General features: G+C 30.6%; 1 protein-coding gene across 6 annotated transcripts in view; it reads left to right on the top strand.

Annotated features, from left to right (window-relative positions):
* yip2 (yippee interacting protein 2) overlaps positions 1-13,588 on the top strand; it is a 77,134-nt gene that overhangs the window by 28,405 nt on the left and 35,141 nt on the right. For 5 of the 6 annotated variants that reach the window (XM_085809163.1, XM_085809162.1, XM_085809166.1 and 2 more), the window contains exons 6-8: positions 7,327-7,474; positions 12,963-13,138; positions 13,229-13,331. In XM_085809163.1, coding sequence (XP_085665289.1) covers positions 7,327-7,474; positions 12,963-13,138; positions 13,229-13,331 — 427 coding nt within the window. The remainder of the gene's footprint in view (positions 1-7,326; positions 7,475-12,962; positions 13,139-13,228; positions 13,332-13,588) is intronic. The other variant, XM_085809167.1, reaches the window with a different exon arrangement.

Genomic DNA, 13,588 nt, shown 5'->3' with positions numbered 1-13,588 from the left:
TATTACTAAACAATACATGCACCTGCCCATAAAAAGGTCTTTCTTTTCCAGAGACTTTTCTATCACCTCAACACACTTGCTCCCCAAGCTAGAATTGTGATTTTATAAATTATTTCCTGTGGTTTAAATTTAATGTAAATATACTTTGCTGTAATTAAAAATAGAAATCGTGTAAAGTTTTATTTAAATTAAAAATATTCTGAATATTTTGAGACGAAATACTAATAAAATAAGTATGAATGGGAAACGAATGATCCATACCAAAGCCAAAAAGACCAAGCTCTCCCCATTAACATAAAAAAACCACAAATTTCACATGCCAAATGAAAAGAAACTAAATAACGCTGGACATATACCAGTGAAATTTAGATCCAGTCAGTGTACATTTTGTAGCACAAGGAAGAAACATTATAGAAGATACATGTGTGAAATGTGCAATGTGGGTCTGTGCATGTACCAAAAAGACAAAACATGCTTTGAACAGTGTCGCAAAAAATATTTCTTCTTTAAAATAAAATTTAAAAAAAAAAAAAAAAAAAAACCACTGCCTTATTTTACTCAGTTTTTTAAATCCATATAGCCAAACGTCCTTATTATGTAGGTACTTATACTTTCATTGCTATAGAACGATTACATAAATGTTTACTTTTTTAAATTTTTCTGACAATTTAGTTTGTAAAATAATGTAATATATATATATATATTATGCAGTTCTTACATGCATTTTTTTTAATTCGTAAATTTCCTCATTTATTGGAAACGCACACGGAGAAAGGTAAGTTTATTTTTCCCTGCTTCCTAGGTATGTTTCAAAGTCTGTGTGGTGGTTTCACAGTGCGACCACCACCCACAAAACAATAGGTAAGAGTAGATTTTTTTAAATTCATATATTATTTGTCTCTAGGATCATAAAATTCAATTTCTAGAGTTTTTAGTTAAAAAAATTATAAAAATAATATTGCGCACGTGAAAGGGTTAAGGGGAAGAAGGAAATTGCATGTGTCCTCCTTTTCTTTTATATGTGAAACAGTATATTATATATTGAAAACAAAGTAAGCAAAAAAATATGTTCCTTCACTACAAATACTAGTTGAGTGTTTAAAAAAATATATTTATTGGAATTTATGGTATTGATAATGATTTGGGATCTTTTTCATTAAAGTCATACATACCAATTGGCACTTTTTTCATTTTGGCTATTTTCTTTGCACCGAGCATAGCCAATTTGTTTTTGCTTCTTTTCTGGTGATAATTGTCTGTATAATCACTAGTCATGCAAACATGATTTTTTTTTATCTAATCGCATTTATTTATGTATTATTATTTTTTTAACTGCTGTGAATTTATGGTAGGGGATTGGGAATGTTTCACAGTAACATTCTTTTCACTTCATTGGTTCGGACACCAGGTGTACCCAATCTATTGAGCACTTTTGTGGTACTGCAGAATGGTAAATTAAATGCTGAACAGGCTGTATGTAAATGTTTAGATACTTATTTTAATGTAGCATTGTATGCATTATAGAAGAAAAGTGTTTTTGCAGTGCTGAATGCCAATTTTTTTTTAATGTCTGCTCTTTAGTCTTATGTGTTTTTTTTATGTGTGCAATGTTTATTACTGTTATTTTTTATCTTAATTTTTTGTATTTTATTTACTCATTTAAGAAGCATTACATGATACTTTGATTATCTGCTCCCACCTCCTCAAAATTTGTCAAACATTGGCAACTAATCCTTTGGCAAGTTAAGTTGCAAAATACAACAGCCATTTTCAAACAGGGCATCAGACTAAGAATTGCATAAAATGGCAACCAATTAACTAAATTCATGCAAGAAACATTGAAACGTTTAGAATTAAACACTCATCTTTTTTTTTTTTTTTTTTTTTTTTTTTTTTTTTTTTCATATTTGTAGTGATCTTTTTTAGCTTGAAAAAACATTTAAGAATTGCACAGACTTGGCATTGTGTGCAACTTGACACTGCATATGTTGTCGTTCTCCCTATGTGCACAGCAATCTGTGTTCATTCAAAAAAAATCAGAGAATTGCTCAAATTTGGCATGGTGCACAAATTTCAATCAATAAAAATTCAATCTTTTAAGTACTTCATGGAATGTTAATTTTTGCATTCTTTATTGGTAACAAAATGCTATACTTCTGAAGAAATACAACAGTTTCTTTCCATCAGCTGGGAAACTCTACAGTCACATTAAGTTTTCTTATGAAGAAATAAAATGTATTCAAATGCCACAGAAACACTAATCAGAAAAACTGTTGAATTTTCATCTACTTAGCATGCACGGAGTGTAGCACATAAATAAATTTTGGGGACACAATACATTGCCGTGTGAAATTTTTCAGATGGTGGTTAATCAGGAAAAAAAACCCCCTGTAAATACAAGGGGAACTCGAAAAGTAACCGCTGTTGTGGCATGGTGGTAGTAGTAGTGATTGGAGTGCCACTTTCGCATAAACCGTGATAAGCTTCCAGCAGGACTAGTGAAAGCATCATACTAGTGTGCATCTGCTGGTTATAATGTCATAAAATGGACAATAGCAATGAAACTTTACCAGATGCGAGGTATATGGAGTGATAAGATTTCATCAGGGAAAAAAAAAATCTGTCAGTGGCAGCCATTCATCAGGAATTATGTAGTATATACATCTCGGACAACAAGGCATCATGGGATCAGATTTTTCAAAGCAGGATGAACAGACATTTATGATGAGCCTAGGAGTGGTAGCACTTCAATAGTGATGGATGATCCTGTCTAATATATTGAGAACCACTAATTCACAATCTTGGAACTTTAAAATTTAAAAAAATTCTAAACTTTTCTTGCACTTTTTTGTATGAAATTTTCACTTAAAAATTGGAATGCTGCAAATATTTTGCTTGGTGAATCTTGAAAATTCTCACAGAGATCAACAAAACAAATCAAATGAATTCTGCTTTAGACTTTATTTCCTAGCACAGAATTTTTTTAATAGAATAGAGACTAGCAATTAGGCTTGTGTCATATGTGGAGGTTGATTTTAAGCCATTTGTGACAAGCATCTCACTCACTGAACCGCTTTCTCAGGATGGTATACTGTCTTGTGAGGATTGGCAATTTGCATTGCTGAACCTAATTTTGAAAAAAAAAAAAAAAAAAAAAAAAAAAAAATTGCAGAATTTTAAATTTGTAGTCCAATTATTCCAGTTTTTGATATGTTCAATTAGTTCTCGGAATTAATTTCAAAACTTTCTAATTATACTTTCCATAAAAATTTTATAAAATAATCAGTTCTAGAACAATATAATTTTTGACTCGAGTCAAATAAATATATATGCAAAAATAACCCAGTCACAGGTTTTATTTTACACATTCATAAAAATAATTATTTAAAATCTCTTTCTTAAAAAAAAAAGCATTGACTTGCTTCAAATATATATATATATATATATGACTGTATTAGAATTGTTGCAATTATCACATTACAACTCTGCAAAAGTATCATCACTGTTATCAGTGTCAGAAAGACTTATTTATCATTCGTGTATACTCTTCTGTTAAAGAGCATTTTCATTTTGTCATTTAGGTGTAAAAAATGCTTCACTGAATGATACAAAATATCTGTCTTTACACCTGAAGAAATGTAAGAGAAATAAAATCTGTAAAATGACAAAACATCTACCCCGCTACATCGCCCCCAAAGTAGTGTTCTGAAGCATCATGAACATGTGTATTTGTTTATATCAACTAACACAATTAAAGAGCCATTACAGCCATGACACTGCTCAACACCCACGAATCTTGCTTTGATTCCGAAACAAAATACCAAAAATAGAAGAAAATTGCAAAGGAATGAAGGTCAACGTATTTCATTTTCAGTAAATTTCGTTATTACAGACATACAGTTACGTCTAGTGGCAACAAAAAGGACTAATTAAATGTTTTTTCTCAAAAGTAATATATGTTACACTTGAGCACAGAATTAATTTAAATGATGAATCATATACGTCGTACCCAGCCATGAGGTAACGTTTTCAGCCGATGCTTTATGGCACATCTGGTGCTAAAGGGTTTAATCTATACATTCATTTGAAGGATTGGCTTAGGGGGCAGCACTTCACTGTCAATGAGGATCATCAAATTGCTGTGACAGTTTAGTTGAAATCTCAGCTGCAAAATTTTATGCAGAAAGAGATTTATAAGTTGGTGAAACATTATGACAAGTGCTTGAATTTATGTAGTGATTGTGTCGAAATATCAGTGTTGAAAGTACAACTTGTATTGATGTAAATAAAAGATGTCAGATGTAAATAAAAAAATTTGTAGCTATACAGTTTTTATTTACAACCAAACAGACATTTTATGAACAGTCGAACATTTTATGCTTATCTAATCATAGGAATCAGTATTTAAAGTAATCAGGGTCAGTTTGGAATCAGTATTTAAGACAAAAAAATTTATTTTCTTAAATACTGATTCCAAACATGTATTCCAGTTACATAAGTTTCTCAAACTACAGAATTCTTTGGAAAGAGTTTCAGCGTTAGGAACGGGAGGGTTGTTTAAATACAAACTCTTTACTTTTAGTATACGGTCTCTGTAGAGCAAAAGGTCCAGTTAGTTTTGTGTCTACAATGCTTTAATAAGTTAAATATGAAAGTTTTCATGCCATTATGCTCAAATTTTTGGAAGTAATATTTTATTAATATTTTTCAGATGGCGATTTCAAATGGCTTATTTTAATTGGGTGAACTCCAAAGCTAATGATCAGGGTTAGAGATGCTATAATCGTATGGCAAACATATATTTTGCATTTTTTTACATATCTGGTGAAAATTTTTTAGATTCTCTCAATGACAATGAAAAGGGCTGTCTAATAAAGGAAGCTAGTGGATCTCTCAATGGCAATCAATATGAAACTTTTAGGGGTAATCAAGTGTATAAACAAAACTGCAGATATAAAGTGTTTCACGTTTGCGTGCAAAGTTCAGAATAGAATGTTTAGTACTTCGTCTGAGATATAGTATCATCAGCAATTTGGCAATTCAGGGTTTCGGAAATTACCAAAATTTAGATCATCAATTTGATTCTTAAAAGATGATAATTAAGGTTAAACAAAGGAAATACTTGAAACAAGGCAATGGCAAGCATAATGTATTTGTTAGTTATGAGGGGTTTAGTGATAAAACACATTCCAGACTGTGGCTTGCCTTTAAGTGTGGTGACAACTATTGGCTGAATAGTCTGATAGAGAGCACAGGCATTTTGACTGTAATATAAGTACTGTTGTGAAGTAGTAAGTATGCTGTACAATTACACAAATGGCTTGAAAGCTTAATGTAATACAGTCAAGTACCGAAAAGCTGCCAATCTGAAATCCGTGTTGCCTCTCAAAATTAAATTTACCGATAGCGGTTCTTCTGTGATAGTGTGCGGTTTTCTGCACTTCATCACTCTGTGACCTACCTCGAAAGATGCTAGCTGTTAGTTACTCGGAACTGACACTTGTTTCATGAATACACTGCCTTGCTTTTGTAAATCTTGTGACTTCCAACAAAAAAAAAAATGCGAGATTTGTGGACCAAGTAAATGTGAATGGTCTCAAGCTTTAGTTTACCTGAGTGCATACATCTGTCATCGTTGTATTTGATCATTATTTACATTTAGCGAAGTAAAAGCAAAATCAGAGTAACTTTCCTTGTAGTTATGACATTTTTGCCTCTTTTATTCTACACCAGTTTCAAAGCCTTATCACTCGGATCTGAACTATCGTTACTATTTGTTTTCTTGTTTAATAAGAATTTTTCATTTTGTGAAATATCAATATAGATTCATCAATTTATTGCAATATTTAATAAAGATCACAACTTTTTTTAATGGTTCAAGAACAGGGCGCAGTCACGCACACTTTGAAAACCCCTGTTCTATTGAATAAACAATAAATTATTAGCATAAATTTGTATGATCAATAATTTGGCTGTTGCTTTTTTTCTTGACATACATCTCAAACCGAAAAATTCTACATCAAAACATTCTTGATTTTACACCTACTAAATAATTTATATCCCTGATGCCAACTAGGTGCATCATTATTTTTGCTTTCATCACTGCATGACTATCAACACATAGCAGCTTGAAGAATGACTTGTACAGTGATTTTTAAATATTAGCAAATGAATACCAAATAGTATGGTAAACTTTTATGCTGATTTCAGCTAACTGTGCTGCAAAGTGTTGTGTGTTGATGAGGAGAAATTTAAGAGAAATTTCTTTCTATATGCAAAAAATAGATGTAAATGATACGCATAGGGAAAGGATACATTTAATGCTGTTTGAATTGAGAATAACTGATTTGTTATTTAAATGAGCCCTAGGCTGGCAGCAGAGCTAGTGTGGCAAAATTTAGGGAGGTGCTTAACGGCAAACTGGCCTGGATAAATCTTAAGCATATGCTAGAATTTATTTATACAGAACTCTGATAAGCTTTATGCATGAGATTGTTGTAAGTACAGTAAATAAAGTAATATAATTCGGGTTTAAAATTCATCATTGTACAATAGAAAAAAGGACAAAAATTGAGTAGAACAATGTGTCTTTAGTCGCCAGTCTCATAATACATCGCCAGTAGCGTATAACAGGTTCTTGTTGAGCTTTATCATGATAGTTGTGAATATGAAGGTTTTCAGATATTGCAAACAAAGAGGAATTCTCAACAATTTTCGTTTTAATAGAATTTGTGAAAGAAAATGTCGAGAAGTGGTAATAAATGATGATATAATAGAAGTTTTTCATTGTGATGATAAAGCCACAATCATCAGTCAACTTATCTACAACAAAATCAGTAATATGGTTCCTAAATCCTGAATATATTGCTACTAATATTGAAGAAACTGACAGAGAGGTTTTTGAGAATGAAAACTTTCTGCATGACAGTTGTGGGAATTCTGGACGTGGCAGTTACAAGGCTTAAACAACGGAGCTTTGTAACTGAACAAGAAATTATGTCTACCAGTAGAATTAAAGAGAAAGTATTAGTCCAAAAGACGAAGCAGTGTCAACAATTTACATTGAAAGAAATGTGTAATAAAGGAAACAAATAAATAATTAGTCTTTTTTGTGGGTAAATACTCCATTATTTCTTACACCACTGTTTCATATTTTTAATTTTATAATGTCTATATGCCATCTACCTAGATTTAAACTAATGATGTAATATGCAGAAAATCCCAAGTCTGGAATCAATGTCCCAACGAGTTCGGATCTCAGACTCTGTATCACACATATATATAATGTTTTGCTTAATATGCTATTTGTACTTTATTCTATTTTAGTTTGAAGATATGTTGTGGAGTTCTGTGTATGATACATATGTGGACATGCCCATGGCTATAACTGCTGAAAACTTGGCAGTAAAATACAAAATTTCTAGAGAAGAATGTGATGAATTTGCTTTAAAATCTCAGAAACAATGGAAGCAAGGTAAGTTCAGGTATTTGGTTTGAATATTTTTTCCTTTTATGTTTTTTTTTTATTATTATTATTATTGTAGTTTTTCTAATTTTCTGAGGTTTTCCTGAGTGTATTCAGCAAAAACTGAATATTATACTTTCTTCCTCATTTAAATTTGAAAAGTATGAAAAATGCATTTATGCAGAAATGCATTCATTTTCAATGCAGAAGTAAATTTTTATTTAAAATATTTTACTTTATGTAGCGATTATTTTTCAAAACTTGAAGTATTCATAATTAGTACTTTTTTAAAAGAGTTTGAAGCTGAAAGTCATTATTTTTCAGCTTTTCTGTGCACAAAACTTCCCTCTCCCTTCCTGTGAGGATAGCCCTTGAGGCTTTGCCATAATCACACATGCACGCACACACTCTCTCTCTTCCTGTGTCAGGTTTAGAGGATTTTTCCTACTAGCTGCTTTTTTTTTTTTTAAATCCGTGCAGGATCAGTTGTGTTTTGTGGGAGTTGCATGATTCAGAATTTAGGAAAAGTAGAGCATTTTAAAGAGCTTTTCAGTTTGAAGTTATTAGTGAACTTTATGTTATGAACTACAAGTGCTGGAATGAGAATGCTTTCGGAAAGATATTCAAGAGTTTGTTTAAGTCATGGTATATCTGTCAAAATATTATACTGAAAAACCTGCAAACTTCCTGTGATCAGAGTTTACTAAGTGTCCCAAATTTTTTTCCAGTGTAGATGATAGATTATAACCTTTAAAACTACAGGCTATATAACCTATATTCTGATGTATAATGCACGCTTTGAATATGAAAAATAAGACCATAATTTAACGGTGCAAGTTATACACCAAATATAAAAATGATAGATTTAAAATTAAGGCAAAGAGGAACATGCAAAAATTAGATTTCTACATTTACTTAAATGCTGTTTATTTAAAACAAGTAGCATACCTTAAGAGCTTAAAATTGTTATTTCTTTATTAAAATTTTTATTATTTAAACATGCTTAATGGCTGTTTTTTCAGTTTAAAATTTTTTATTTTAACGACAAAAAACAAATTAGTCAAGAATATCCGAGTTTTTGGACTTCCCCCATAGACCCAAGATGTCAAACTATAGTCATTTGGCTGCATGTAGACATTGATTTAAACGCTATTCATCAAACTCATTTGGCCATCTGGAACAAGCAGTGCCTTCAAAGTCGAAATTTCCATTTTTGAATTTGGTAAACCAATTTCTTGCAGTTCGTTGAGGAAATGCACCTTCATACATTTTCAGGCAGCTTCTGCAGCATTGGAGCCTTGATTAAACGCAAAAGGAAGGTGGGTGTCGAAAATGCTTATTTTTGCCGACTTGACACTCCATTAATGATCTGATAAATAACAAAAAATTAGCTCACACACACAAAAAAAAAAAAAATCAAATACGCCACTTATTTTGTAGAGGGAAAGATTCTCTTTCAAATAGCACAAAACATTATGGCAATACATTTTATTTTTACCACGTAATTTTAAACACAACATAAATGGTCATTACTTATGTTTCAACCCATTAATTTCTGATAATATAAAAAGTTTGTCATATTCATCTTCCATTAATAATTTTACACACATCATCACATTCTGTTTCACCTTCACCATCACTGTTACTCTGAACCATAACTAAATAATCATCTTCCATTCCATCTAGATTGTCAGGTATACCACATTTTTAAAATTACTTTTGAATTATGTCAGGTTATATTTCATTCCATGCTTTTGTTATCCATTCACACAGTTTCTAGTCTGGCATAATGCATTTGGCCTCCTTTTGTAATTTTTTTTTCACTTTCTAACATCCACTTATTCCACTGTCATTTTAAATTTTCTTTGAATGGTTTATTGATACATACATCTGAAGGCTGAATTAATGAGGTTAAGCCACTTGGAATAACTACTACTTCTGTATTACACACTTTCAACATTTTCTTCATATTATCGATTAGATGGAATCTGAACGTGTCTCAAACTAAAAGACTATCTGGATTCTTTTGTCAAATATTTCTTATCCACAATTTCTCACAGTTTTCATCCATCCGTCATTTCTCGTGAACCTGAATGGGGAAAAAAAAAAAAAAAAAAAAAAAAAAAAAAAAAAAAAACACTTGGAAAATTACATTTAGGCATCATCTTTCTTTTAATAATGCCATTGGTTTTAATTTTATACCATTCACTAAGCAGGAAAGTGCTATGGTGAGGACAGATTTTTTGTGACTTGTTTTTATGTGAATGTTTTGTTCCTTTCACATGAGTTGTTTTATTTTCTGTCATATCAGACATTACTGGAGTTTCATTCATATCTCGAATCTGTGAGTAATTTTGTCTGCCTTCCTAGGTGAATAACATACTTTTTTAAACTTGCCAATTTATTCTCCAAATTTTCGGGATGCCTTTGTGAAACTTTTGTTTCTTCTCATAGAACTAAGTTATTCCATGCTATAAGTTGACTACATCAATTCAAAGTTGTTTTAAGGTTTTCACTTTGTTTACATTCTTTTTTTTTGCCCATTTTAATGGAAGTAAATATATGCTGTTTCTTGTTACAATTAATCCATTCTGGTGATTTTTAGGGCCCAATTTGCAACAATTTCTGCTATGATAGACCATTTTGTTACTCCTTTGTGCAAAAAGCATTTATTCTTTGGCATGTGAATTATTGTAATTTCATTTTTATTCCACTCATATGTGAAGCTTTCACTAACACCAGGAGAATTTCCATTTTCTGTCTCAAGTTGAATGACTGCATTTGAAACCAGCTCTGTGTTTGTTTCATTTGGCAGAAGCCATATTTAATACTAAAAGGAACACTAGACCAACTGTATTTCAACCAGAGCAAATGCAGTTTACTAAAGCTTTCTATATACTCTTCCAAATCATACCTTCAAAGAACTACGGAAAGAGAAAATATCTGACTCTTAATTCTGCGAATTCATTCAGGTTGGAAGTGCATTCTTGTCCCAAATTATCTCTCTTTTTCTCAAAACCCTAAATAAAATTCTTATGTTTAACTTCATTGAATACAACCTACCTTCTTTGCATAATTATTTTCTCCTTCAATCATTGTGCCTCCATGTTGTATTCCTTTCATTTGTGAATTCAGTGTATCATTGTTTAAAAGCCTGGAAAAATTTTTCAAATTGAATGACCTCCAAAAGATAAAAGCATTACATAAGTATCTTTCAGGTATCCTTGTTAAAAAAGTGATATAAAGTGATAAAAAGGTGATACATTATACAGCAAATATACCTGAAAAATTAAATTGTAGTTTCAAATTATAGGTGAGCCTTATGTGCTGGAATGTGTGGTGTATGTTACAGTTAGTGATAAATCTAGTTAGCATTAGTAATAGTCATATCTCTTGAGCAATGTGATTAATAATGCATAACAATCAAATTTACAGGTAAAAATGAATATTAGCAGGCAAGTCAGGTGAATATAATAAAAAATGTATGTTATAATATTTATTACTTTCATTTATAAGATAAATCCATTATTTATTACAAAGATTAGCTAAGGACATTAAGTTTCTTTTTTCCATCATGTTATGACAAAAAATAAGCATATTTTTTATAAACCTTTTTATGAAGAAATTCATTAAACCCAAATCAGCAGTCAGAGAACTATTATAAGTGTTGAATTTATTGATTTATGCTAATTTTTATTTTAATCGTAAAAAATAATTTTTCCTTGAAGTTGACTTTTTCAAACAAGCGAACTGGAAAGAACACTTTACAAAAATAGATGTCAGAATTTAAAATGTTTTATTGTTATTACATCACTAGAGAAGTCGGACAACAAACTATCATTACATCCAGAATCATTTAGTGAAATTTCAGATTCACTATCTGAATCAATATCAGAGTTATCTTCAGCTGTAAGCTGCTCATTATCATTCATTTCTTCTTTTATTTTAGCTCCAAATTTAAAAGAAATAGTATTCGCAGTAGCTGAACACTGAGCTAGTGAAAAGAAATTTCATGCCTTTACTTGCATAAAAGAATTCAGTAAAACCAAACCTTGAAACCAGTTGTTTTGCAACTCTAACTTTACTGGATTACTAACGCCAACTGTTAGAAACATTACACACTAAACAAGCAAAAAATTCGTGCAAATCAGTGTATTAGAGTAGAAAAAAATGTTGCCCGAGAGGCGCTCAGGAAAAAGTGCCATTTCCAAGTACCTGAACGGCGTTCGGGCAAAACTGGGAACTGGTTAACTGCAAATGTACGTGTCAGTTATTTCAATTAGCAAAGTCTTTTTATATCTTTCACATGTGATATACCATTTACTAATAACCAGTGTTTTAATAGGAGTACTTGGGGAGGGGACTAAGTAAAATAGAAGGCAGATTTTTGTAAATATCTCTATCATTTTGCATAAAAATTGTGCTTAGAAAGAGAAAATTTTAAATTTATTTTCAAAATTTGATACATTATGTAATGAAACCTAATTTCAACATATGGTACATTATCTGATAAAAGCTAATCACCTAAATTCTGAAAAGTATCTTTAATTTGTTTGTTAATGCTACTTATGGAAACTTTAATGATGTTGACAATATTATTAAGCAAAAATTTAAATTTAGCTTTATAATGTCTTAAGAAGATTTGAAAATTTTTAAGTATCTCAATGAAAATTATAGGAATTATTTATTTTCATGTTATAATTTTAAGTCTGTGTTCCAGTGAGATCTTTCAGTGTAACTTTAACACATTAACAAGCAACAAAGTTTTATGAGCGTTATTGAATATAAGCAGAAAGAAATGAATCATATCGAAGCAATTTTAAATAGTCCTGCAGTGATGACATTGACAGCGTGTCTACATAATAATCAAATTACTAATAAACATAACTGTTTGCTTAATAATGTGAGAATTTCTAATATTTAGAATATATCAGAAGAAAATAACTGAAATTTTTACTTATATTTATGTTATGTTAAAACTGATGTTCTGATATAGCATTCAATATACATGAAACAAATCTGAATAATAGATGGAATATTGTTTAATTTTTCTATTCTGCATATTATGCTTATTGCTGACCAAATGGAAGCTATAGAACACTTATAATGCATTTACTTCATAGCAACTGAATGAAGTGGATACATGAGTTTTTTGTGGTGTTCTGCATGTGCATAATGTAATGCATGTAACATAATAGCAATATGCTTGCGGAAAGTTCTCTGTTAAGGCACTTCTCTAATTAGGAAAATCACTGTCTTGGTTAATAAATAATCAATCTCCATATGGTCTGCCTGTGAATGTGAATGGGAATCTGCATGCATTTTTTCATGTAGTTTATGTGACATAGATTTTCACATAGTATATGCAAGTTTTTTTAATGAGTATGTTTAGTTTTAAGTAAATCTTGATACTTTAACTGATTTCACTTAAAGCTAAATACTCTTTCTCCTTTTAAAATGATATATTTATCCTTGAACTGCAATTTTTTTAATCTAGCTCATGATAATGGGCGATTCAAATCTGAACTCATATCAATACCTGTGAAAGTTAAGGGAAAGGAAGTTTCGTTTGATACAGATGAGCATCCCAGACATGACTCAACAATTGAAGGACTTGCTAAATTAAAACCAGTCTTTAAACAAGGAGGAACTGTAACAGCTGGTAATGCATCAGTATGTATTCAGATATAGAATTAAATTAGAATATACCTTTGTATTCTTACTATTTAAAAAAATAAAAAAATTTTTATTGATCTGAAATAGGGTATTTGTGATGGAGCTGCTGCTATTGTTTTAGCTAGTGAAGATTCAATAAAAGAAAATAAACTTACTCCTCTGTCCAGAATCATGGGTTATAGTTATGTTGGTAAGCTTTACTCCCTTATAATGATTTAAAATGATTTTAAGCGATGTATTACTTAATATGTAATTCTTTGTATAACAATAGGTGAATATCACTTAGTTGATTAAAAATTACCATTAACATTTTGTGAAGAATACAGTTTTCTTTTATATGCTTTAAAAAAGTAATTAATGAGATTAATTAGTTAATGAGACATGTTTATCCAGTTCAGCATCCTGCAAAACTAAAATAGTTTCAAGCATTTTTCTTCTCCAAAGGTA

Source organism: Stegodyphus dumicola, chromosome X2, assembly GCF_044657685.1.
Source record: "Stegodyphus dumicola isolate Sdum_Otavi_A_Nest chromosome X2, ASM4465768v1".
In the NCBI taxonomy this organism is placed as follows: domain Eukaryota; kingdom Metazoa; phylum Arthropoda; class Arachnida; order Araneae; family Eresidae; genus Stegodyphus; species Stegodyphus dumicola.
Note: the sequence above shows the minus strand (reverse complement) of the source record. Positions and strands in the feature narration are given on the sequence as shown.